The 25233-nt window shown below is 42.1% G+C and overlaps 1 protein-coding gene across 1 annotated transcript; it reads right to left on the bottom strand.

Annotated features, from left to right (window-relative positions):
* Window positions 1-1131: 1131 nt before the first annotated feature.
* On the bottom strand, window positions 1132-22532 carry CUNH1orf198 (chromosome unknown C1orf198 homolog). Its single transcript, XM_071431506.1, has 4 exons — window positions 22094-22532; window positions 14728-14778; window positions 5453-6004; window positions 1132-3572 (listed from the first exon to the last, which is right to left on the bottom strand). Exons 1-4 carry the CDS (start codon window positions 22439-22441, stop codon window positions 3516-3518), a joined length of 1008 nt encoding a protein of 335 aa, XP_071287607.1. The 5' UTR covers window positions 22442-22532; the 3' UTR covers window positions 1132-3515.
* Window positions 22533-25233: the final 2701 nt, after the last annotated feature.

The raw sequence follows: 25233 nt of genomic DNA, 5'->3' as shown, positions 1-25233 counted from the left end.
TGCAAGCTCTTTGGGGAATGCAGTTGTTGAGTGATCAGCAGGACTCTGCCTGCTGGGTGCTGCACCAGCACCCACAACCATGACCTCAAAGGTTGTCCCAACCTCAGCAAATACCACCAAAGTCACCAGTAAATCAATCAATCAATCAATCAATCAGTCAATCAATCACCATTCTTCAGCCACAGCATCTTTTCTACTCTGCCCTTACAAGTCCTCACTCATGCATCAGACCTGCTGGCTCCTTGTGCTGAGACAGTGCCCAGATGCTGTGGATTTGCCTTTAGTAGAGAACTTTTAAAAGTTGAGAGGAAACTTAGACAAGATTGAAGCAAATTATGTGTAGGCCAGGTCCTAAATATAGTTGGAATACCACCCTTAGTTGGCTGTGGAATCTTTCCAAACCAAATTCTTCTTCAAATGCCTTTTTAGCTGCTGGAAATCCAGCCCAAGTACAAACCAAATTGTTTTTCCAAATACATTTCTGGAAGAAGTAGATGTGAGCATGCAGAAGAAAATCTATCCTATGGCTGCACATTTGATTCTCTTACACTTTGGGAACTTGCTGCACATCACAAAAGGCAGGCAGTGAGACTACCCCGCGGCCTCTGCTAGCACCTTCCTTTTTGTGAGATGCTTTTTAAGCCCACACATAACCCATTCTCTCCCCCATCCTGCTTGGGTGAAGTGAAGGAACAGCTGTGTGGTGTTTCATTGACAGCTGGGGCTAAACCACAACATGCAGTTTTCAAATTGCTTCTGCAATAATGATCCAGACACTGCTTTGGATTACCTGGAGACACTGGTGGGAGAGTGTGTGTGTTAGGTTTAAGTCCATTACAATGAAGTACAAATAGATTTTAGTCTTCCCAAATCTCATCCTGCCCCCAGCTGTCAGATCACATGATAAAGCAAGGATACCTCCCCAAACAGATTCACTGAAAGGCTTGAAAAAACAGCTGAAGTGTGTTGATTTTTTTTTCCCTGATATAAAAAATTTGGTTTCTAAATTTTGAATCAAATCATTCCTGGCTGTCTCTCAGGCAGATTCAAGATGCCCCAAACAACTCCAATGGCACCAAGGAAAGCAGAGTATCAAGGACAACATACAAAGCAGCACAAAAACCTTGACAGTTCTATTTAAAGTGACTTTATTAAAACATTGTTAATATAAAATGTGACCAAATACAATTTCGTTTTTGTAAGAATGTTTAATAAAAACATATTCAAGAAAGAAGGAGCATCAACTCTTGTCAAAGCACAGGAAAAACCTACCAGGATAAGTAAAAAGTTCTGCAGCATGTTCTACCAGCTGGTCCCAATGTGTATTAGGGTCGAGTTAGCTGATGGAAGAGACAGGCAGCCCTGGTTCTTCCCTAAGAAGCTTTAAGGTATTACCAGAGATTTAAAGTAACCCTCCTTGACAGTAGGAGACTTTTGTTTTCAGATCTCCCCAAATCAGAATAAGATTAGAATGTGCATCTTCATTTTGGATTTTCAGCAGCTGAATGTACAGAAAATCAGATTCACTGGTAACTGTAAACCCCAAGATTAACATTTATTAGGTTTAAAAGGAAGGTGCAAGTCGATGTCAATAATACACCCAAAGAATTTGTGTTGAAGTTCTTCTAAGCTGCATTAACTCTGGATGCTTGTAGCAAATGCTACAAAAGAAAAAAACAGCGGAAAAATCCAGGATGGTAACAACAAATATTTTCTGAACTGCTGAATGCAGAGACAACATCCACAACTACAGGAGTTTGTACATCTCAGGAAGAATGTAAAAACTTTCAGAAGCCTATAAATAAGAGTATGCTATACAATGACTTTTACTCCATGGTGATCTTTCCATTTAGCTAAGGAACCTTTTTAGAAAACACTAGAAAAAGTGGAGGTTTTGGCCTTGGTGTTTTGGGGTTTTTTTGCGTTCTTTTGGTGGGGTGTGGGGGCAAGAAAAGGGGGGATATGCTTACAGCATTTTTCTTGTCCAACAAATGAATTTTAATGCTCTATCAGCACACTCTGCTTGTTCAGAGCAAGCAGCACACCAATTAGAGGCAAGGATTCTTCCAGGACATTGCAAACTCTTCCTGTAACAAGCAGAAAAAATCCTGCTGCATCCAATTCTGCACATTTAACTGCCCCTGGCACTGAACCAAATGTCAAGTGCTAATCCATGAGAAGCCTAGCACAACTATGGCTTAGGAGATGGTGACCTTCTTACAGCCTTGGCTGGGACCCATTAGAGCCCTGTGTTTTGCCTTCTACCCCAAACAAATGCTATGGGACTATTGCTGAGGTAAAGGGAAAAGTCAAACCTTTGGCATTGGAGCAGACCAGTCACTGGCTGTGCGTGGGGGAATTAAGGCTTCAAGGTGAGGTAAACACAGTGAGAATCAGGGTGTAAATCATGCTGCATTTCAGAGACAACAGATCCAAACGACAGCTACTCTTGCTCTCTACATTTTAAACACCAAAGATCATTCAAAAGCAGAACTGGAGGCAACACTGCCAAGGGCCACCTTGAGATGCCTCTCTGCACCTTAGGAATAAATGTAAGCCAGATGTTGAATACTAAAGAGGATGAACCCACAAGGAGGAAAAAGCACCAAAGTTAATGAGTCCTTGAGACGATAAGCTGCTTAAAAAAACAAAAAAGCCTCACACTGCTGTGACCTCCCATAAACATAGTGGTTTACTGAGACAAAGGTAATCTACACTCCAGAAATTCTCAGTGCTGTAGTTCCAGCACTAGTATTATGAAGAGTTATGCTCTAATAAGGAGGCAGTGAAATTGTGTTCCCTGAAGAATTTCTCCACTTCATTAGGTGTTGTCCCACTCCCTTCTACCCACCCCCAAGCCTTCAATTCAAACACCAGAAACACCATTTCCCCAGGTCATTTTTCCAAAACTCTTAAGTTATTTTAGCAGATTTGTAGGGTACAAACACAGTGCTTTTTTGGATCCATCATTTTGGCAATGCCTTTGCCTTCTTCAGAAGAAAAAGTGTCTTCAGTAAGTGGTACAAAAGATACTTTCAAAGGGAAAAAAATCTACAAATCAATGCAATTCTGGATGCTTGCCTTTCATACTGTTTTTTGCTAGCTATCTGAAGTATGCTTGGAACCACTGCACGTGCAACACTATTTCTTACAAGCCACGCTAGCAAGGTTTCCACTGAAAACTGCAATCTGGTCCTGTAGGTTCCATTTCTAGGATACAGAGACTCTCATTTGTGTTTCTTTAACATGTGTACAGTAACTTCTCCCATCCTCTCAATACAGTAGCTACTAAAACTTTTAACAGATATTAAAAAAATATCCAAATGAAACCACACTTCTATCACTGTTTAAAAAACAAAAACGCATACGGTATTACAAAAGTTTATACAAAGGCAACATTTAAGAGTTTGAAAGTTACTTCTAGAAAAAGACACAAATGCTAGTAAATTAACATACAGGGAGAAAGGTGTTCCACTCCTTCCCCAAAATTGGTTTGATCTGTTTTGAAGTATCTTTTACCAGTTGTCTAGAAAATCAAAGCCAGTCTTCAAGATAACATTGCTTGTACTAGTCTGCAAGGTAAAAAAAAGGAAATAAGATTTAGTTGTTAATTATGTTATTGCAAACTCAACATTTGACTGCCTATCTAATAACTGAAGTTTAAAATGATGTCTGACAATATTTCAAGGTCTTTACCATGCTCTAGGATACCTAAGTACCTACACCATAAACTGCTAGACATGACATGGAAAAATACTTACAGTGCCCAAAAACACAATTCCAGATAAAAATAAAATTATTCTTGTGGTCCGCAGGCAAAATGTTTTGGTTTTTTCCCTCATGGAAAAAATTAATGAAGATCAATTTTTCAGACTACATTGGGAATTACAGAGAATGAAACAAACACAGAAGGCAAGCATCATTAATTCAACAGATTGTCTGTTGCAATTAGAGTCAGTTGTTTGCAGAAAACTACACAGATTAAACTTTGATGACAAGTTATTTACTACTCTATCCAGAACATACTCACTCCTGCAGGGTTAGCCATGGCATTTAAGGTGATTCTAATGTTTAGGAGGAGTCTCTGGATTCTCTTCCTAGAGCATGGCTTCCCAGAACAGGGAAGATAATCCAGAAAAGAAGAAAGGAAGAAATTCTTATAATACATGAAGTTGTCTGCTCCTCTGTTCCTATTTTCACATGGGAGGGTTGTTTCTCCACAGAGAGAAAAAACAGGTTTTTCAAACAATCTCAGTTATCTTGAAAACATTCACAAAGGAACTGAAACTGTTAATTTGTAAGAAAACATTATAAAGCCTTTACTCAAATTAAAGGACAACCATGTTCACAAATTGTAGCTAGGCAGCTCAGGAAGCATTATCCCTCAGCTTGAGAAAATGGTAACTAAACAAAGGGCTTCAAATACTTCAGTGGCTTAAGTATGGTTCTCTCCTAAGTGCTGCCACTCTCCTAAGTGCACTTCTCTTGCAACCAGTTACCTCACCCTGCATCTTTCTGACTTTACATCATCTCATTTGGAATTTGAACAAAGTTGAGAAAACAGAAAAAGCTGTGCCAAGTGCTGAAGGTGTATAGCAATGTGTCAGGCTACTGCCAGAGCGATGCCACAGATTTCAAACAGAACTGCACAGCTCTGCTTGAAGTACCACTCCTCTTCTCTACTTCACAGTTTTCAAGCTTTTGATCTCTTTCTTTTTTTCCCCTCCCTGTATCATATCCTGCTGTTTCCTTTCTTTTCTCACAGATCAGCATCTGCTTTTTAAAATAGCTTCAATTGGCTATTGAGCTGCTTAAGGTTATTTTTTGTTGGTGGGTTGTTTGGGTTTTTTCATTAAAAAAAACATTGAAAAGGCTAATTCTGGAAGCTCATTCTATTTCTATTTTGGACTTTAAGAGAAAACACATTTGAAAGCAGCACAGCTGCCTGGGACAAAGCACTGGGAAGTGGCTGTCAGGCTACTGCTTGGAACAGCTGAGAACCAGTTCACCATTCACCACTATGTTGTGTGTACCAAAAAAGTATGCTAGACCCTAGTTCACCTACTTTTCAAGTTAAAAAGCTTATTCTTTCCATTAAGTGTTTTGCTTTTGCAAATAAAACCCCCAAACCCCACAACCTCTTTTATGTGATACAGCAACTTGCTAGGTTGCTGTCAATGAGCTACTTGGTGCCTTGTCAGCATTTCTGGTGTTAGATTTAAATTGTGCCTTTATCCTATGTGTTAAAAAGCACTTAATTGAAGTTAACACGTCAAACAGACTGTTAAATAACAGATTAAATAGACTTCTTCACATTTGAAAGACAAAAAAGCCATCAAGCTGAGCAATGGCTTAGTGATTTTTGGAGTCCCTAACCTTCCAGTGGCCTTGCCAGATTTTAATGTGCTGTACAGTTCTTAAATATAAAGGCAGTGGGCATAGCAGTACTCACCTGTCCAGGCATTTGTGGGTCTGTAAGTATAGTACCATCAGTATCTTCCTTGTTTGTCCTAGAAGATGCCAGATCCTGTGGTGGATCAGGAAGAAAGAAGTCATCTAGAGAACTAGTAGGGAGCTGAGTAGGTCGAGGTTTCTCCCACTCAAGAGACACAGAAGGAGTGCTGGGGGCAGCAGACTTCTCTGCTTTAGTTATGCTGGGCTTCTCAGCTTTGGTCATCTCCTTTGGAGCAGACTCTTGTCTGTAAAAAGAGGGAAGGGGCTTCTCTCCTTTCTCCATGGACTTGATCTGGCTGGGGGTCAGGGACTGGAACTCAGACTTGTCTCCTTCAAACTTGGAGCGCTCTGCGTTTATCTTCCAGAAGGATGACTCCTCTTCCTTCCTGGGTGCTACCAAGCCCTCAGAGCCAGGGGGCTTAGTGGCCTGAGAAGATTTAGGGACCTGGACACCGGGTGCTGCTTTAGCAGGCTGCCTCTGCTCGTTCTGCAGCTGGGCACCACCTTGCTCTTGTATGGAGAGAGATGCAACGCTGAACTCCATCTGACTCTGTTCAGGGACAGAAAAACAGCATTTCATAGAGCTTCAAACAGATACAGTTTTGACTTTCTGACCCTGGTGCACACGGATAACACCTCAGCCCACTCCAAGACAGCTCTCAGACAACAAATACCACAGCAAAGCTAACTTAATTCCTCCATAAATGTCTATCTTTGTAGTTTCATAAAAATAATGATTTTTAAAAGTCTGAACTGCAAGCAAACATAAAAGTCCCAGACCTGCTGCAGAGGAGACAGAGAAAGGAATTGTATTGGAGTTACTCAGTGCCATCTAAGGCAGCAGTGCACAGCATGCACAGCACTGAAACATTAGAATAGCAGCACTAAAACATTACAACAGCTGCAGATGCATTTTGAAAGTCAGAGATGTTTTACATGAAAATTTCAAGCAAAAAAGCTTCAGAGTGTAGTTCAAAAGGCAATTTTCCATTAGAGTCTTTGAAATAGCTGGTTACAGGTCCATCTGCTTCCAAGATAAAGGACTAGATGTAATAGGTATGCATAGGTAAATAGTTTTATAATTCTAATGCCCCTCTAAAGGAAGAGAAATAACTCCAGCAGGACCATTCTTCACCTATTCCGGAGCCCTGGTTTGTTTTCACTTGCAGTGCTGAGATAGCTGTACCCACTTCTGAGAGGTAACACTGGGCCAAGGAAGCAAGTGACCACAGTTAATGCATGAAATAAATCTTACAAGTCACAGAAAAGTGAGCAGTACTTCCAAATGTTTGCTTTACTACTGATTCTCAACTAGCTAGACACTCTTCAGGCTAATAAAAGTTAAGCCTTATTACCCTCTGAGAAACACGTAAGCATATGTGCCAGAAAAGAACAATGTAATACACAGATTTGTGTTTGTAAAAAGGGACAAATAATGCAAGGAAAAAAAAAAAGCCTTTACTGTTAAAGCTGTGTTGTTGTCATCATGGGCCTGATTGGGTTTGAAAAAAACTCAAGAGGACTTGTAGCCTTTGCTATAAATGGTTGAAAGACACTTTAGAAGTTCATTACAAATTTGTGATGTTTTTTCACCATTCTACTCTATTGCCCAGCCTTTCCCAAATAAAACTGCAATAGCATCTATGGGCTTCAGTCTAAAACAAGTCCTAGTTGCATATCATTTTCACTGACGTGTTTGATCTTGAGTCCTACATTATTGTGCATGTGAAGTTCAAAGGGGCTCTAGATCTAGCAGGACTCACAAGCCTTGTAGTTAATATTCAGAACTTCTCATCAAAGAACAACTGTTAAACCAGCAACTGATTATTTATAAAACAACTTTTTTTAAACAGTCAGCAGCTGACTACACATAATTTGATTCATGGACTTAGATCTGACCTTTCTAAAGAATTAGATGCATCATTTTTCCAAGGCTGTAGGCAAGAGAGCACCAAGCTCCGTGTTCTCATGAAGAATATACTGTGCTATCAAAAGATGCAGAACATAAACAAGCTCCAAGTAATTATAGCTCAGCTAGAATAAGGTGAGGGCAAGGATACACACAAGTCTTACCAAACAACTCAACACCCCACCCTGCCTGCAAAAAAACTATGGAGAAAAACCTCAGTGCTCTGATTTATTTTTTTTAAACAAGCCATGACGTAAAATTAAGAGCAGGATATTTATTCACAGATAAATTTTGCATAAACAAACCATAGATGCAATGGTGTTGAGGATTATTTACAGTGACTGCCATTCTCTATATTAAAATATAGGGATTTATTTCCCTAAGCTCATTTGGCAGTACTACTGAATAGTGATTTACCACCCTGAAGTTAAGATGCTTTAAGACTTTAGAACTGATAAAATCCCAGCTTAAAAAAACACACAACACAATATCAAATAGACCTGCAATTCCCCAGTAGCCAAGAGAAAAAACAAAAGGCAGATTCTAAAAATCAAAGACAGGTTAAAAAAAAAAAAAAATCCATCTTAGAAGACTTAAGTCATGTAGGAATTAAAACAGGGCTACTTTTTGTCCTGCAGCAGTCTGCTGTCTTCTGAACAGCCTGTCCTGGGGCTCCCACTGGGGATGACAGTAGCTAAAGGCCACCACAGCAGCAGTCACTTTCAGTAGAATGATTCCTTCACCCCCCAGCCCAAGGCAGAGGGAAGATCAGTGCCCAGAGTGCAGAGCAGTCATCACAGCCCCCAGGTCCACCAGGGCAGTGTTGGAAATAAAATCCAGAAAAAACACCCATGGAAGGGAAGTATGGGTCTGTTCAAACAAAAATTAGGAAAAGAGTAAACCAACAAGATGGCTCTGCATTTCAGGAGCAGCTAGCCAGACAAGCTGAGCCAGGCCTTCTGAGAAGTTCCCAGATTGTGGAGCTAAAGCCACTGACTGTAGTGATATTTAATGTTCTTTTTATGGGGCAAAATATCCAACTCAGAGATGTGGCTTGGAAGTGGCACATCACTCCTGGCATAGAGAAGAGCCTGGCACTGCAGCAGCACCTCAGGCAATGCCTTTCCAACTTCAGTGCCTTTCCAACCTGCTCGTGGCTGCACGCTCTGGAGAGGATGTCCTCTCTGCCCTTTTGTGCAGGGACCACAGGGTGCACCCATTTCAGAAGACAGGACCACCTGACACTTGAGATTGCATATCTGTCTCCAGAATGCTCTGGAGATCAAACAGCTCATAGCCTGACACAGAATAATCCCAATGAAAATACTTCAGGAGTTTTCGTTCTCCCACAAGGAAGGCAGAGAAGACAAGACTACCCCGACAGGTTCTGAAAGCTCTGTGTCTCAGCATGATGTAAATACAGCTCGGAGAGGTCACAGGGGTAATTCTGCTTCTAGCATTTAATTCCAGAAGCCAAGACCTTCTGTGGACCAGTCACAAGATATTCTGTTTTCCCTGAAATATATAATGCTTCTCTTAGACTTCTGAGGTTATTTAACACATCTAAACCCCTAAGAAATGTAGCTGATGAAAGAAAATGATTAATAGGCAATATCTTTCCAGTCAAAAAATTGGCAATAAAACATCCTCCCCCGCAAGGAAAAAACAAACAACAGAGCAGCAGCCTAAGTAGGAAGATAATTTCACAGAGATAGAAAAGGCCCATGTGTGAAACACCCTATGCTGATATCTAAGTAATGAGTAGTACTGTACACTCTAATGAGTCACTAGACCCTACAAATGTGATTTTAATTAGAGTTCTGCTCTCAATTTCTTACATCAGATTGCAAATTGGCAATTGGTTGCGTCAGCAGGAGAAGGAAGGAAACTATATTTAAAAGACAGCAACCTCCCCCTCCCTCCCTCCCTCCCAAAAAATGCCCTTTTCCTTTAGGTTTGCCAGCCATGGGAATATCTTGATGCACATCTCTCCTGGCCCCAGCCAGACTCAGGGCAGCAGCTCACCTGTGAAGGTTTGCCTTCCCCAGGCTGGGCAGAGCTGCTGTGAGCTGCACCTGCCCAAGCAGGGCTCAGAAGCAGAACTGCACTTGTGGCACTCCACCAGCTGCCACCCTGGGGAGGCAAACACTGAACAGTGGGGTGTGATTTCATGGTCAAAAGGGAATTGTCTTTCAGGCACAGTTTGGGATTCTAGAGAGAGGGTTTCAGTTCCCCGCTGCTTTCATTGATTTTGTATTACTTTGCATGAGCTGCAGTTTCTGTATGTATAAATCCCCATCTGAGGAATAAAATAAAAATATTTTCTCTTTCCTACCATCTGTCCAAATGGTATTTCTGGGAATTGTTCTGCCCAGAAAGTCTCAAGAGTTTACAGACAGACTAGTACACTCCCAACTGTAATTTCTAGAAATTATTGGAATTCAAATAAAAGCTATTAACAGCAATAGTATTTTCAAGATATTGCATGAGCAAGTCTTTCTCAACACATTAAGAGAGAGGGGGTAGAGAGTGCATGTGAAAGCATGCACAAACAAGTATTTTGAGGTAAAGCAAATCTGGAAGTCTGTGTTCTTTTCAGTCTTATCCCTCTGGTCCCAAACCACTGCAAGGGTTTAAATAAAGGGTGTCCTGTCTTGATAATTTTTCTGTATCATAAATATAAATAATATTATAAATTGCAGGTTTTAGGAGGCTGTATGTCCATCTTTCCTTAAAAAGACCATATGAAGGTATTTAGGAATTTTATTTACTGGATTAAAGAATTTAGACCAAACTTCAGTCTCAAGGCAGCAATAATCCACTGAATTGCAACAGTGGCTGTATATGCTCATGGGAAACAATGTATGCTGAAAGAGAGGCACCAGGGACACTGAGAATGCCATGATTTAATTACACTGTATGAAATCAGGTCTCAGTTCATAAGTACATATTAAAAACAAGATGACCACAAAGAATCCAGGAACTTTTAAAGCTTCTTATTCACTCATCAGGAATGTGTAGTATTTTACTAAGCAGTCACACAAATACAGCCAAAACAAATTGTTTTGCTTGGCAGGCTGAAAAATCCAAATTGTTGAGACAAAGACTACAGAAACACTGTCAAAGCAACTTGTTTTAAGCATAGCCTGATAAATGCAGAGGTAAGAAAGCCAATTTTAAAAGATTTAGAAGATGACTTTGCTTTGCTGAATGGACAAAACCAAAATAAATATAGGGCTCAAAGCAGCTGCAGTTTTTGCTTTGTTTCCTGCACACACCGTGGGTGTTTTCAGGATCTTTTCAGAGTCAGAAAGAAAACCTTAGGTCAGCAGAGGCAAATTGCAAGAGCAAAAAATAGAGCAAAGCACTCAAAAGCAATCTAAGTAATTTTAGTCCATACAGAAGTCAATGCCAATGTTATACAGTATGGACCTTTGGAAGAAATTCCATTCTGTACTCTGCAGATATGAACTGAATCCAGCCAGCCACTGTTTCTGGCTAGCTTGAGCAAGCTTGGACTGACAGTGCCTGGTTTTATGCTCAAAACCAGCAAAGACTGATGCAGGTAACTGAATCCCTACACTTGGCCATACAGACTAAAATAAACCTTGAGCACAGCTTCTATTACCACAGGTTGGGTTTGGTGGAGGTTTTTTTGCTCAAGAATAGTTGTTTTACAGCACTGTGTTTTAAACATACATAGTCTAAATCAAAAAGGGAAGGCTAATCTCAAAAGCTCAGGGATCACTCTCCTTCCAAGGAAGTGCTGCCATTTACGCCAGCTTGGTAAAAATAATCACACCAAATTATAGCTTGTAACAAACAATTATAATATCATGCTGCTAAGGAAGGAAGGAAAAAATTCTCTTCTGCCACTGTGTTCCTATTTAAAACAAAACACCAACTAGGGCTTGTACAAAGAAGGATACTGAAGACTGCCTCAATTTTAGACAAAGGAAGCAGTTGGTAAAGCATGTTTATTACAATGTGCTTTATTATTTAATAAAGCATGTTTATTACAAGTGGGATATAGCTGTTTTCTCCCCAAATCATTGCTGGGATTAGATCACTTCTATAGCAATATAATTAGGGAATTCAGACAGGGAGGCAGAAACCAGATTATTGAAGGGATTGAAGCCTGTCACTTCTTCATTTTCCCTTTTTTTTTTTTGTTTGTTTATTTTAAACACACCTCAGAGGCCTCTCTTTTCAACAAATACCTGAAGGCCTGTTGAAAACAGAAGAGAATCGGCAACTATTCTACCTGTATCAAGAAAACTAATACCACTAATTCATGGTATTAATGAAAATTGACACACATATATATATATTAGATATCTATGCGTCAATTTTCATTAATACCATGAATTCAAAGTAAATTGCAATTTATTCCCATGCTGCTCAGTGCATTCCATGTGTTAACTGAGGTGGCAAAGTGAAATATTTTCTGCCCATTACTAAATTAATTAAGTCCTCCCCTGCCCCTGCCCAAATCTAAAATCACAAAATCCATAAAGTTCTGAGTTCAGGAAGAGTTGCAGAGAAATTTTACTTCCAAGTTCAGGCATGATTCTTGTTTTCCATTTATATCTTGAGGTCTGTGCTGAGTTTCACTGAATTTTTACTTCAAACAAACCAAGAAACCTCAAAGGCTAAACTCAGCCAAAATGTCATCTTTCATCTCAGGTAAACCTGAAGCCATAAATAGAATCCCTGAATTCATAAACCTGGGTAGAGCTCCAGTTAAAAATGTAACCCACATTTCAAGACATGTTATGTCCATGAGGGCTCCACCCATGAACCAAATCACTCCCTCCAATTCAATCTTTAGTTTTAAAATGTCAGCCCTTTTGCAGTGCCAAGAGAACTCACTGCTTCCCAAGTTTTCCTTCTGAGAAGTGTTATCGTTATCTACTAAAAATATTATTTTAAATGCTGTCTAACAGCTAACTCGGCAATTTACACTGTAGCTCTACTTTGTTTGCCTTGTGTGAGGATTTAAAAATAAAAAGGTGAGACAAGAAATACTCATCTAAAAATAGTGGAGATATTCAGGCAAGTGTTTGTTGTGATATGAACGACTGCAGCCCTGTCTCACATTTGTGTTTAAAATGAGAATACAGAAAGTTTACTTGGGATACAAGTGAAGTCACCAAGCCCTTCAACAATGTTCTGAACAGAATGACAGTAACTCAGTACACTGTTCTCTGGGTAAGTTTGACTGCCATGGAAGTAGGGAATCCATGGCACTAGCTACAGGGAGAAAAATTTGTCCATACCTTTTCAACTAGAATGCCCACTGGCATCACTGTTACAGCTGAGAGCCTTCAGCCTGGGAGAATACATGCCCTCCCCTCTTCTCTACACTTCTCACTACCCCCTCACAGTTTCCCTCATGTTAGTTACAGAAAATACTCATTTTGCTGCTTTATTTTTCTGTCTCAGTGTTTAAAAAAAAAAAAAAAGTCCTATTTGTTTTACTGATTTACAGCTCTAGTATCTTCTGCTCTGCAAAACCACGTTCCCTTCCTTGGGTGAGCCAGAGCATATTCGTGCACATTTAGGCAATAACATGCTAAAAGCCCAAACCAAACAAAAAGCTCTGCATTAAAGGGAGATCAGGGAGAAGAGTATTGTGGAAAAAACAACCTGTCCTGGGGAGAGCTCATGGAATGGAAATAGCCTGACAGCCTTAAATAACAGTGGGATCAGGTTTGGCTCACAGGACATTGAACAATGCATTACAACACAGCAACCTTCTTGAACAGCTCATTCAGGCTTCCTCACATGGCACCACTTGAGTAAGGCTACTTTTTCCTCAGCTGGTACCTCATTAAAAATTGCCTCCCAGTATTACCTCATAAAAGTTAGGGAAGATCAAAGAGTAAGCACAAAGCAAGATCTCCGCTTCTGAAAAGGAAGACTCAGCAGTGGAAGGATTTGGTTGAAAGATTGATACACTGGGGAAAAACCAAAAGGAAGAATCCACAGGAACCAACCAAACCACACCCCATAAATCCAGATAAAATGGATTCTCTAGACTTTTGCTAAAGAAAAAGATCATGCAACTTTTCAGCCCACAGCTGTGGCACAGCTTTTATTTCTGGTCAGTAAGGAGGGAGAGGGGAAAGAGGGAAACACAGAAAATCCTCCACTGGTTCCTCATGACAGCTTTTAAGGGAGTTTTAAGGCAAGTGAAGACTGGCATTGGCTTCTCTGAAACTGCAGCACTGCAGGCTGCCAGGACCCAGGAGTCACATCAAGTTATAGGTTAATCAGCTTCTGCAAAGCACAGATGGGGTGCAGCTACAGGCAGTGACCTTGAGCAGGGAGGGCTAAGTCTCAGGTCAACTGGATTAATTTAGTATTCACTGGCATTTCCAAATAATTACTCTGCATTAGGCTGAGATTATATTCATAAGGTCATACATGATTATCTACATAGTTCAAGGGCAAAGAAAAAAAAAAGGAACCAGGAAACAGGGCAGTAGCAGCCTTCTCTGGCAGATAAGGGCAGAAAACACTAAGTCTGAAATGTGTGATTAAATTAACATGCCTGCCATACCCAGTTGAGAAAGACAATGAGCTGTGGTTTTGCTCCCAGAATTTTTCCAACAAGAAGAACTAAACTTGATTTCCCACCACACATATGGCACAACTGTGTTTCCTCACACTACAGGCTCAGAAAAAATGGAGAACTCTGGTTCCGTGTTAGCCATATGAGAATCCCATCATAAATAATGCTTTAACAAAATACCAGAGATAAAGTAAGGTGTAAAAGAAACCCCAAACCAACTCACCACAGAAAAATATGGGGTTTTTTTAAGGAACCTTTTGAATAGGAAAAAACATAGAGCTTCTAGCATGGCCCCAGGTTAACAGTTTCACTACAGCTGTCCCAAGACAACATTCTAGTTCATAATAAAAAGAGGAAGTACTAGAGAGGCTTTCAGAAAGAATCCAGTGAAGTTATGAGATACCTGCACATTTCTCACACCATCTTCTAGCTACTTTACTCCTGACTTACAAGTGAAATGCAGCTATGCTTATACAGTATCTAAGACAAGGGTCTTACTAAACGTGGAAAGTTGATTAAAAAGCTTGCAACAAAAAATTGCAATGAATTGGTTTTACATCTGCACTCAAAGCCAGAATGTTAGTTCATGAAGTACATTTTGAGTTTCTCCTGATGTAAATCAAAGCATACCAGTCCTGTTTGATTTGCAGCACGGTCACTTTATACCGCTTGCATAGAATAGGGTGACATTAATCTACCAAGTAACAAAATGAAGACAATAAATGCAGTAGGAATAGTATAAAATGACAAAGCAACATTAAAAAAAAAAAAAAAGCTGTTTAATTACCTTCGTTTCCCAGGAGAACGGAGCTGAGTGTTCATCTTGCCAAGTTATGTCCTGAAATAAAATTGAAGAATGACTAAAAACCAGAAGAGTAGCTTCATCTTCTCAGAAGCATCACACAGATGACATTATGTTACACTGCTGGAACTATAACAACCACTGCTACAGAACTGACTAAAAAGTGAAAGCACTACTTAAAGATGGCACTGATTACATTTTAAGACTGACTGAAAGCAGGTCCTCTAAAGGGAAGGTTATCAATACTATACCAATTTAATCTACAAAATATATGAAGGTTTAGCCTGGTCTCAATCTCCTGAAATGGTTTCTCCACAAACAGCTTTAAATTGTATTATATTTCCAGTCTTCTACTAGGTGTTTCTTTGGTAGCCACTAGCAACACCGAGGGACAGAAACAACAAAAGAAGAAGGGGATTCAGGGAAATCAAGTCCCATTTCCTCCCTTTGGCAGACCAAAGAGCACGAGCATGGCCAGGCAGTCATGGGGTAGTGAAACAGCTGTGTGGCCAAGCCCCAACAGGACACATCATTGCACCATGGCAGTGAGGGCACTCTGAAATAAATGTTCAGAGGTGGTAAAGGAGCCACACAGCACCCACAGCACCAAATCTCAAATCCACTATTTGAAGATGCTGCATTTCTGAAAATTATCCCAAATGGAGAAATTTAAACAATTTCCTCATACAAAGCATGCCCTCCAGAAATACATGCAGCCCACACTGAAAAAAGAAAGGGTGGAAAATAATTTGAAAAATGATTGTTGTTCTTATTTGTTGAAGAATTACAACAACATGATTGCATTTCTATTCCTAGTCATGGCTGGGACTCACTGGTACATTGGATGGTCCCACAGGTAGAGCTGCACCCTCCACAATGAGCAGGTGGACACAGCAGCACACCAGGGAAAGAACAGGATTGGGAACACCTTATGGAAAGGGAAAGGCCAGGAGTAACCATGAAGGATTTTCATACTCCTGCTGTTCAGAGAATAGCAGAACTCAACCATGTTTTAACACAACACAGGAACCCCACATTTCACTGTGGCTGCTTTTTTCTTCTTATTCCTGGTCTCTGCCTTTCTAGGAATATATTTCTCAGACATCTGATAACATTCTCCTGATCTGCCCTCTCTTATTTCACTGTAGGCAGATTTTTTGGCCTAGAGCTATGAGATCATGATTAGAAGTATCTAAAACTATCTCCTAAACATAAAAACATGGCATACTCCAACTATTACTCATCTGTGAAATACAGAGTTTCTAGCAGCAAGGTATTTGTGGTATATATGAGGGTGATCCCACGCTCTTAAAAAGAACTGGCCTGGTAGAGCTCATCTAAGAGGAGAGGCCTGGGCTCTTCTCAATCACATATTGTGGCCAAAAGGAAATTTGGTGTAGGACACTTTTGCCAAGAACACAAATGTAATTCAGGTTCTCTCAATCCAGGAAACAGATTCTCAGATGTTTTAACATTTAAAAGAAAAAAGGAGCAGAAGTCTGCTTTTTAGTATCTATCAGCATTTGCACTGTGGTGTGCTGCTGTCTGCATGGGAATGCCACACCACTCAATGCGTGATACCTCACAGCAGGTGTGTCTAATTATTTCAAATTCCTTCTAGGACAATGTCCTTTGCCTCTGAAATGGAGTTGTTAATTTCTGAACAACTGGAGTTCATCGTTTCTGAAGCATGCATGAGAGAGGAATCATGGCCCAGAAGGGAAGAGAGATGGGAGAACCTAACCATTGCATTGAGCATCACACACAAGCAGGACTATAACACTTCTGTCTGCATGGGGTCAGGATAAATCAGGGCTTGACTTCAACCACAGCAGTAAAGGGCAGAACTGAAGTCCAGAGAACACTGTGACACTGCTACATGCAGTCACAGCACCTTAAAGCTCCAGATGCATAGGCATAAGTGCCACTGGGTTTTATCTAAAGAGTATAAAGGAAGCTCTGTCTTCTTGCCATTTATAGGACAAGCAAACCAGCCAGGGATCAGTTTTAAACTTGGCAGTAAGCCATCCTCGTGCTGGATCCAAGACATCCAGTTCTTTATTTTGCTGTATTTGAGGCAAGAGAAGACAGCACTGGCAGGGACAGCTCTTCACCCAACACATCCTGCACACCCCGAACTCAGCCGTGACACCGCTGCTGAGAGCGAGCCCTGAGGACCACAGAGGGATGGAAAAGCAGCATGGGCAAGGCAGAGTGAAGGTATGAGGCTGTCATGCAGCAGGATACATCATTCCCTGCAGGACACAGCGAGTCAGCCTCCCACTCCACAGAAGCTGATGTCTCCTCAAGCATCATTGTCCTTGTTGGCACCGCAACTTGTAACCTCAACCTCAGGCATTGGCAAGCAAAAAGTTCCTGGAATGAATTAATTTTGGTAACAGCTGTCAGAAGTTCTGGTCAAAGATAGAATCTAAGAGTTTCACAGATTATATAAGATGGAAGTAGTAGACCCTTGTTAGGCAGCAACTCTCTAAAAGAAAAGGATCATTTTAATTTTTTTTACTTAAATGATGGTTCATTGTTTCTTGGGCTGCACAACTCATCCCCCCTCAGAGCCAGTAACTCTGAGGAGCTCTGTCCACATTCAAAAGATGTTCTGTGGGATATAGCAAAGAATAAAATAGGATAAGACATGGCTGGAGGATACAAACCTTCAAGCAATTGATGTCTGTGGTTATTTGAAGTGTACTTGGGGCTAGGATGAAGGAGACAGTTGACAAGTTCTGCCCTTTGTCAGGGAAGGGAAGGAAGTTTGTGGCCTCCACCTCATGTGTCTTCACACAGAGAACATGCAGAGGACCAAGAGAAAAGACAGAATACTGTTGAACCTGCTGTTCTGCTATCTAGACTGCCTGATTCGTGTTTATCACCAACCAAATATGAAAAGTAATTTAGGTTTCTTGTAGAATAAACAAGTTCTTACATGCTTGAAGAAACTGGGAGCAAAAGAATCAACTGTTTCAATAATAACAAAAGAGAATTATGACTGGAAATTCTAGGGAAAAAGGATTCCAGGCCATTTATCATCAACATAGATTAGAAAAAAATTCATATCTGATCAACTTTTGTTTTCTGCACACAACAATGCCTTCTTCCAGCAAGAAGGCAAATAAATAAACTTTTGTTCACCAGGGTTAAAAAAAAGAACCTATTTGTAAGAAATGGGGCCTCATGCAACATATTTCAAAACTGAAAAAGACTAGTGAGAAAGAGGCAAAAATCTGGTCATACACTTGACTTCAACAAGCAGCTGCAAAATACATAAAAAATAACCACAAATTACATTTGCTATATGTAGGCAGCTTGCTGGAAAACAACATCTGAATTTCAAAATGGAAGGCACTGGTAGAAGTGTGCCTGTGTATCTGACATGAGCATTGTTCAGCACAGCTGACAGTAGCTGGGCAACACACAAACCCACCAATAAATGCTTCTCAGAAGTGTTATTAGAACAGGACTTGCTGGTTACTGAGGTTTTACTGCACTCAAATGCTGCCTTTCATTTTTGGGTGTTTAAAATCACAAATCTCTAACAGGCCAAACTCAAAAGTTTTTGCTATATTGCTTATTTGTTGCTTTAAAGCAATTTTAAGTAGGGAGGTAAAGGGTTGATTCTTTGTTTGGTGCCAAAGTTCTTAAGGCTAAGCAAAACAAATAGCATCTCTGCCTGAAGGCAGGTAAGTCAAGCTCCCTCTTAAAACACAATGAATGAAACTAACCAAACTCTCTCACCTGTCTTTCCTCCACATAAAATGTTTATCACTTCCTAAAGCATATGGCATTTTTTCCAACGAAAAGTTAATTCTTTCACATCCAACTCTTTTACTGCTCAAATACTTAATATGCATTCAAAGAAAAAAAAACCTAAAAACTAAAGGAAAAATTAGACCTTGATTCCATGTCTACATCACATGCTTATGGATAAAGAGGGATGGCATTAAGAGAACAGTGAGAAGTTCTTACTGTAAACTGTTGCTGTAAACTGAATATCTAAATTATCTTTTACTGAACCAGAGAGAACCCAGTGACACCAAACCAGCTGCATTATCAAAGGCTGGACACTACAGTGTGCAAAGGGTGGTAGCCTCTCAATACTGCTGGTTTTCCTCCTATTCCCCTCATGGTTTACAGCATATTTAAAAAATAATCCATCTATATTACATTCATGCTCAATCTCAGCTTATATTTCCAGATTTTTCCCTGCTCAGTTAATCTCCATTTCTACCACTATGGGCATTAGAATGAAAATGGAGAAATCATAAATGGAGAAATGCCAGCAATTGGAGGCTTGTTGGAAAGGGGAAGCTCTGTTGCAGCATCCAAAAGCCCTTGGTCAGGAGGTCTGGGCTGTCTAGACACAGAAAATTATGGTGAAGCAACAAATAGCCTCCTGTGCTGGGCTCATGTGCAACGATAGCAAGTCAATCTTCAGCAAACAGGACAAAACTTATTTCACTGGGTGTGAAATGCCCCTGTTAGCCTAATTCTCTTTTGAAACTGTGCTCACAGTGCCTGCAGGGCTTCTGCTACCAGCTCCATGACTGGTGATGCTGCAATGAGGATAAGATGGAAGGGAAGGAGCAGTGACTCCAGGCATTTTTCTAAGAGTCCCATATGGTGCTGCAGTGCTCTAGCATTATAAAATGACTGGATCATGGCTACAGGATGCCACGGTCCTGTTACTGCACGTCTATTTTCTGTAACACCCTTCCCACACAGCCAACATAGTCAAAGATGTTTTGAAAATGTAAGAGATGTTCATAGTTTGAGAACTTACAGTCCTGGGCCACAAGTTCAGGAGATAAATTTGGTGTTAGAAGAAATATACAGGAAATGGTGGGGGTGAGAAAGAGGGAAGCAACTGTCCAGAAATACAAGATCACTACATATGTCCTCTGGACCACCTTATCATAATGGTCATAGGCATGAAAATGGGACTGAAACAGTGAGAGGCCCGGACCAGCAAATCAGTATCTTCAGTATTCATCCTTGGTTTGCTTTCTACCACGTCTTCCAAAGAACATGAGGTCAGAGAGATCAGATTTCTGTGCTTAAGCAAGCCCAGGTAGATCACTACAGATTTCAACATCAGTTAAAAGGGAAGATGAGCTGTGGCTGGAAACATGAAACTTTTGGACCAGGTGTATCAGCAAGAACATCATCAGGACAAAACACTCTCACTGAAAGCGCTGCAGCATCCACAAGTGATTCTGAGGCATGTGGGCTACCCTCCGTTTCCTTGCCTTAGGATACCCTACACAATAGGCAGGGAGAGCAGCCAGGACCAATCCAAGAGTCCTGAGCGAGGGCTGGGTGCCCACGGTGCATGCAGCAGCTGGGAACCATCTGGGCAGCAGGGGCACAGCTCCCTGAGCAGGACACACAGACAGCAGAGCTCTGCAGGCCAAGCGCTGGCCAGCGCGGGAAGCGGAACCGAACCGGCGAGGGACCGGCACGGCGCTGGCTCTGCCGCAGCAGGACAAGGAGGGACAATTTGTCAGCCAGGGCAAACATCCAGCAATCAGGTCGAACGCCAGCAAGGGAGCCAGGAGAGAGGAAGCTATCAGATGAAGAGCCAGGAAAGGCTCCAAGGCTCAGTAGTACAGTTGGAAGAACTAAAATGGAAATGGCGAATGCCAAAATGAGTGGAATCTCTTTTCTTCAGAGAAACAATTTATATTAACTTCTGCTTAGAAGTCAAAGAGGAAGTCAATTGAGGCAGATGCTTCCAAAATTAAACACTTTGTATCGAGTATTTGGAGGAACCTTGCCTTCTTTGGTTAATGGCTACAGAAACATTAACATTATGCATATTGTAACTGTATTTGGGGAGAAGAGGGGAAAGAAAACTATTTGCCCAGTTTCAGATGGACTCTCTAGATGTTTAGGAAATTATTATTTCCATACAGTGCAGCCCAACAGCCTACAAACATGCTTGTTTTCCTTCCAGATTCACATAATTCAAAGCAGAAAGCACAGCTGAGCTCTCCAAGGCTGGGAAAAACTGAACATATTTATTTTCCACACTCTTTAAATTCTTTCACTACTAACTTCAGATTTAAGTTTCTTTTCAAAGGTTGTTTGCACAACCAAATTTGTTGTCTTGTGTCCTTCTTCTACACCTCTTTTTGGCCATTACTATCAAATATTTATCTAGAATTTTGGATATCATGAACTAGACAAACATGAGCTACATCCTGTGCTCTCTAGCTTTAGATATGATGTGTGTGCAGCACAGCATCATACTTTCCTGACAGGGGAAACACAGGCAGCAGTCTCCTGGCACAAAGCTGGTTGGGAACCATGATGCCCAGGATCAGTGTGCCCCACATGCTTCTTAGAAATCCCATTGCAAGGGATATTGGAGAGGAGCCTAAAAGTAGCACTGCTCTCTTTGGATTGATGATTACAAATGGAGAAGCAGATTTTTTTCTTTTTCTGGTAGAAGCCACATAACCAACAACAGGTCACCTAAAGTTATTATATGGTGATAGTGAAAGAAACCGGCTCTGTAATCATACGAGAATAAAAGAATAGAATAGAAATGTAAAAGAATAGAAAACAAAGGGAATCAATACACTGAATAAGAGACACAGTATCCGAAGAGTACTGTCAGGTTGCTTCAAGCATTGTTAGACCTTCCTCTTCAAGGGCTCAACTCGGTAACAGGACCCACTGCTCCAGACCGGGTACTCTTTTACAGTGGATTTCCAGAAGGACTGCCACGCTTCACCATTGGATAGATGGCTGTCAGAAGGTTGAAAATCCATACTTTTTGCCATCTATCTTTCCACACCCTTGTTTTTCCTGGCATGTGACATGGAACAGGCTGCATTTTTTTTAAGGTGTCAAACATGCCAAGAGCTGGAATGTTTTCAGCGTTGTATTTTTAACCGTGTCTAAAACTAGAAACGAAAAGGAAGAGATTTAATTCAGTGTAAACATTCCCTACAGCCCATTTTCAGCAAGAGACTGTGTCCAGCGCCATGCCCCGCCGTCGGGGGAACTGAGACCGTCCAAGTCTTTCTGCAAAACCCACTTCAGCGCTATCGCTGCCGGCGCCTTCCCTGCCTTTACGGGCGGCGATCATCCCGCCCTCCCGCACAGCCAGGCAGCGGGGAAAGGAGCCCAGCTCATCACCGGGGCGACTCGCCCGGCTGCCGACGGCGCGGAACGCCCGCGACCCCGGCCAGCCCAGCCCGGCGGCACCGCAGCCCGGAGAGGTGGCGGCCGCCGCGCCCCGCCCGTGCCGGGGCTGGGCAGCGCCGCTCCCGCCCGGACCCCCGGCGCCCCTTCCCCTTTCCCCTTTCCCTTTCCCCGCGGCCGGTACCTCGTCTCCGAAGCGCACCACCTTCTGCCCGGTGTTGAGGCGCAGGCTGGGGTAGGAGGCGGGCTGCGCGGGAGGGCGGGTGGTGCCGCGGTGCGCGGCGTAGCGGGCCTGGACGTGCGGCTCCACCAGGCACTTGTCGATGATCTCGTCCTGCTGCCGGGGCGGCAGCCGCTCCCACTCGGGCCCGTAGCGCTCGCGGATCCGCTCCTTCTCCGCCATGATCTTGCGCGCCATGGGGCTCAGCGAGGAGAAGTAGCTGAACCGCTTGCGCTCCCGCTCGTCCAGCGGCCGGTTCCCGTTCATCACCGCCGTGCGGGAAGCGGCGATCGCCGCCGCCATGGAGGCCATGGCCACCCCGCCGCCGCCAGCCCCGCACTCGCACGGCGGGATTGGGGATGGCACCGGGAAGAGAACCGCCTCCTCCGCTCCCCTCCCGCAGACGCCGCCTCCCTCGCTCCCTATAAAGCCGGGCGGCCGCCGCCCCGCGCTGCCCGCCCCCCGCACGCCCTGCCCGCGGCGCCGCCCGCTCCCGCTGCACGGAGCCGGCCTTGCTCCCGCCGCAGGGAAGCGGGGACGCCGCCTCCCGGCCTTGCTTCGGTCTCGGTACCGCCGCTAACGTGGGGCTGAGCGCGCCCCGCCGCCCTCCCTCAAGAGCTCCTGCCCGGCAGCGCTCGTCTCGCACAGCCTTTCCCCTGTTGCCGAGGAGGTAAGCTGTAGTATTCCCACGCTGCCGGGCCAGGAGCACCAGGAAGGGACTTGCCTCAGCTGGCAGAGGAGCACAGTGCCCAAGAACCTGCCTTTCCTCGCTCCTAAATAAGTCGTACGTGTTTCTTAACACGATAGAAGGTCCAGCAGCTGCTGTCAGAAGAGAGAGGATGCCTGGCACAGGTGCTTCTGTCCAACTCCACGGGCTAGGGTGCAAGATGGTCCGAAGCTTCTGTATTAATTTGATAGTACAGCTGCAGCCTCAGTGTAACAAGTCTGTGCAGTTGGCATTAGTTACATTGGTAAAACAGATTTCTAAATGCTGAAATAATTAGGTTTTCTGGTCTCTTCCTTTGCTGTACAAATGCTAGTTTCCAGTAACAAGTCCTTATTTTGGCAAAAGATTCACTGAGGTCCCACACACAAATTCCCAAAAGATGACCAGTCTCCTGGGGTGGGGTGGAGGAAGCATAGCTCCTTTCCACAAAATAAACAAACAACAACAACGAAAAAATCAAGCTTACCTAAGATAGGCAACTATGTCAGAAGATTTATGTGAGACTAAATCTATTTTGACTTTTGGCCTAGCTAGTTACAGGGAATTTTTATTATCTTCAAAATATATTTCAAAGTAGCACAAATATTGAGGTTCAGATTAATGGTTTTTCATTGCTTAGCCTATTTTATTCCCCTCAGTCTGCTTTCTTTAGTATCATTCTTAATAGATAAATGACTGGGGCTGCAATACAATAATGTTCCCGTTTAAGAGTTCAAATGGTATCTCTAGACCAGCTGTCTAGGATGACACACAGAAGAGGATGGAAAATGATAATTAGATTTCTCCACATACTTGGGTCTTTGGAGGTAATTACAGTTCCCCAAGTCATCACATACCAGCCCAGTTATATAATCCTGTTTTGTTTGTTAAACTTGTTTGAGAGCACTTGAGCTCGCTTTCTTTCTTAGTCATCTGCCTCACGCCCAGAGAAAGAAGCCTTTGAAACAGGTTTGCAAGCACACACACACACACACACACTCATAAGAGGTGTAACAGACATTACCCCAACCCTCCTGTGATCTCCCATTAATCTCTTTTGTCTGCCACCAGGGAGTGGGGACAAAGTCAATCACAGGAGTAAGAAATGAGGACAAGGAAACCCAGACAATTGTACATGGTTTGTTTGTCCAGGTAGTTTTTTCCTTCCCCACCACCCCTTCTCCACTCCCTCTGGTCTAAACCCCAAAACAAAACCCTTCCTTTTTATAGTTCCCAAGACTGTCTGGTGAAATGCCAATATAATTCCCCTTTCTCAATGAATAATACAGGGCATAACAAAACTTAGAAGAGGGGCTTAGAAGATCACATTAGAACACAATCAAGGTAAAAAGTTGGGCATATTTTGCAGGCTGCTGTTTTTCCAGGAAAATAACAATTCCTCCTTAATGAAATGTAGTAGAGGCTTCTTAAACTTCTAGACTCTTAAACAGAAGAAGCAAACAGAGCTTATTTCTAGTGGGACAGAAGAAGGTACTTAGGAACAGAAATGTTGGGAATACCTGTGTCACAAATGGACAGCATCCCAATTCCTTTAATGAAAACTTACATGCCTTCTTTATCCTTACTTGCAAAAAAAATACCTACTTTTGCCCTTTGCAGAAATTCTGATCAATAAAGTTTAGAATTCATATTCATTAGTACTAAACAGACAGATGGTCAAATTTACCTTTATTAAGGTTTGGTTACGGAAACCTGCCTTTCCAGAATGCTGCCAAGTCTGTCCAACAAAAAACAACTCAAGGAACATTAGCTAGTGCTCCCAATATACAGCAATCCTGTCAATCTGGTGGTAAGTTCTGCCAACCACCACCATCAATGGGTACTTGGAAAGGGAGATTGTTGTGCTTCTGACATTTGCTCACCAAGAGCCTAACTCCAAATAAGTAACTGGTTTGGTTTGGTTTCCTAATGATGTATCCCTGAACCCCATTCTTTTAAGCTGACATCTGTTCCTTCACTGGGCTGCACTACATGAAATGCCTGTGTATAATCCAGTTACTCACACGTGGTAGAGCTCTAAGTTTTCTGTGCAGAGGCTTTGGAAAAAAACACTGAGAAGTAGTATAGCGTTATTTCCAAAGAAGATTACTTTTCTTATTTTTATTAAATAAATTTTCACCTGCAGTCTGTTCAGTTTGTAACTGATCAAGTTTCTTACTGCTCTTCAGTTTGGCCCCTGAATAACTATTTCTGTTAGAGTGTGTCTTAATATGAAAAAGTAGTTGTTCTACTTCTTTTTTCCTCTTTAATATTATTGGTCACAGGAAGATTTCTTTTACTGGTGATAAATAGTCAATTAAGTTTGTTCTGTTAAAAAAAACAATAAAATCAAACCATTTTGACCATAATTTGTCATTCAAAATAATTTACAAAGCAG

This window comes from Agelaius tricolor, unplaced genomic scaffold (assembly GCF_023055355.1).
Source record: "Agelaius tricolor isolate 1412-34295 unplaced genomic scaffold, bAgeTri1.0.p SCAF_1, whole genome shotgun sequence".
In the NCBI taxonomy this organism is placed as follows: Eukaryota; Metazoa; Chordata; class Aves; order Passeriformes; family Icteridae; genus Agelaius; species Agelaius tricolor.
This window is presented reverse-complemented; position numbering and strand designations above follow the sequence as displayed.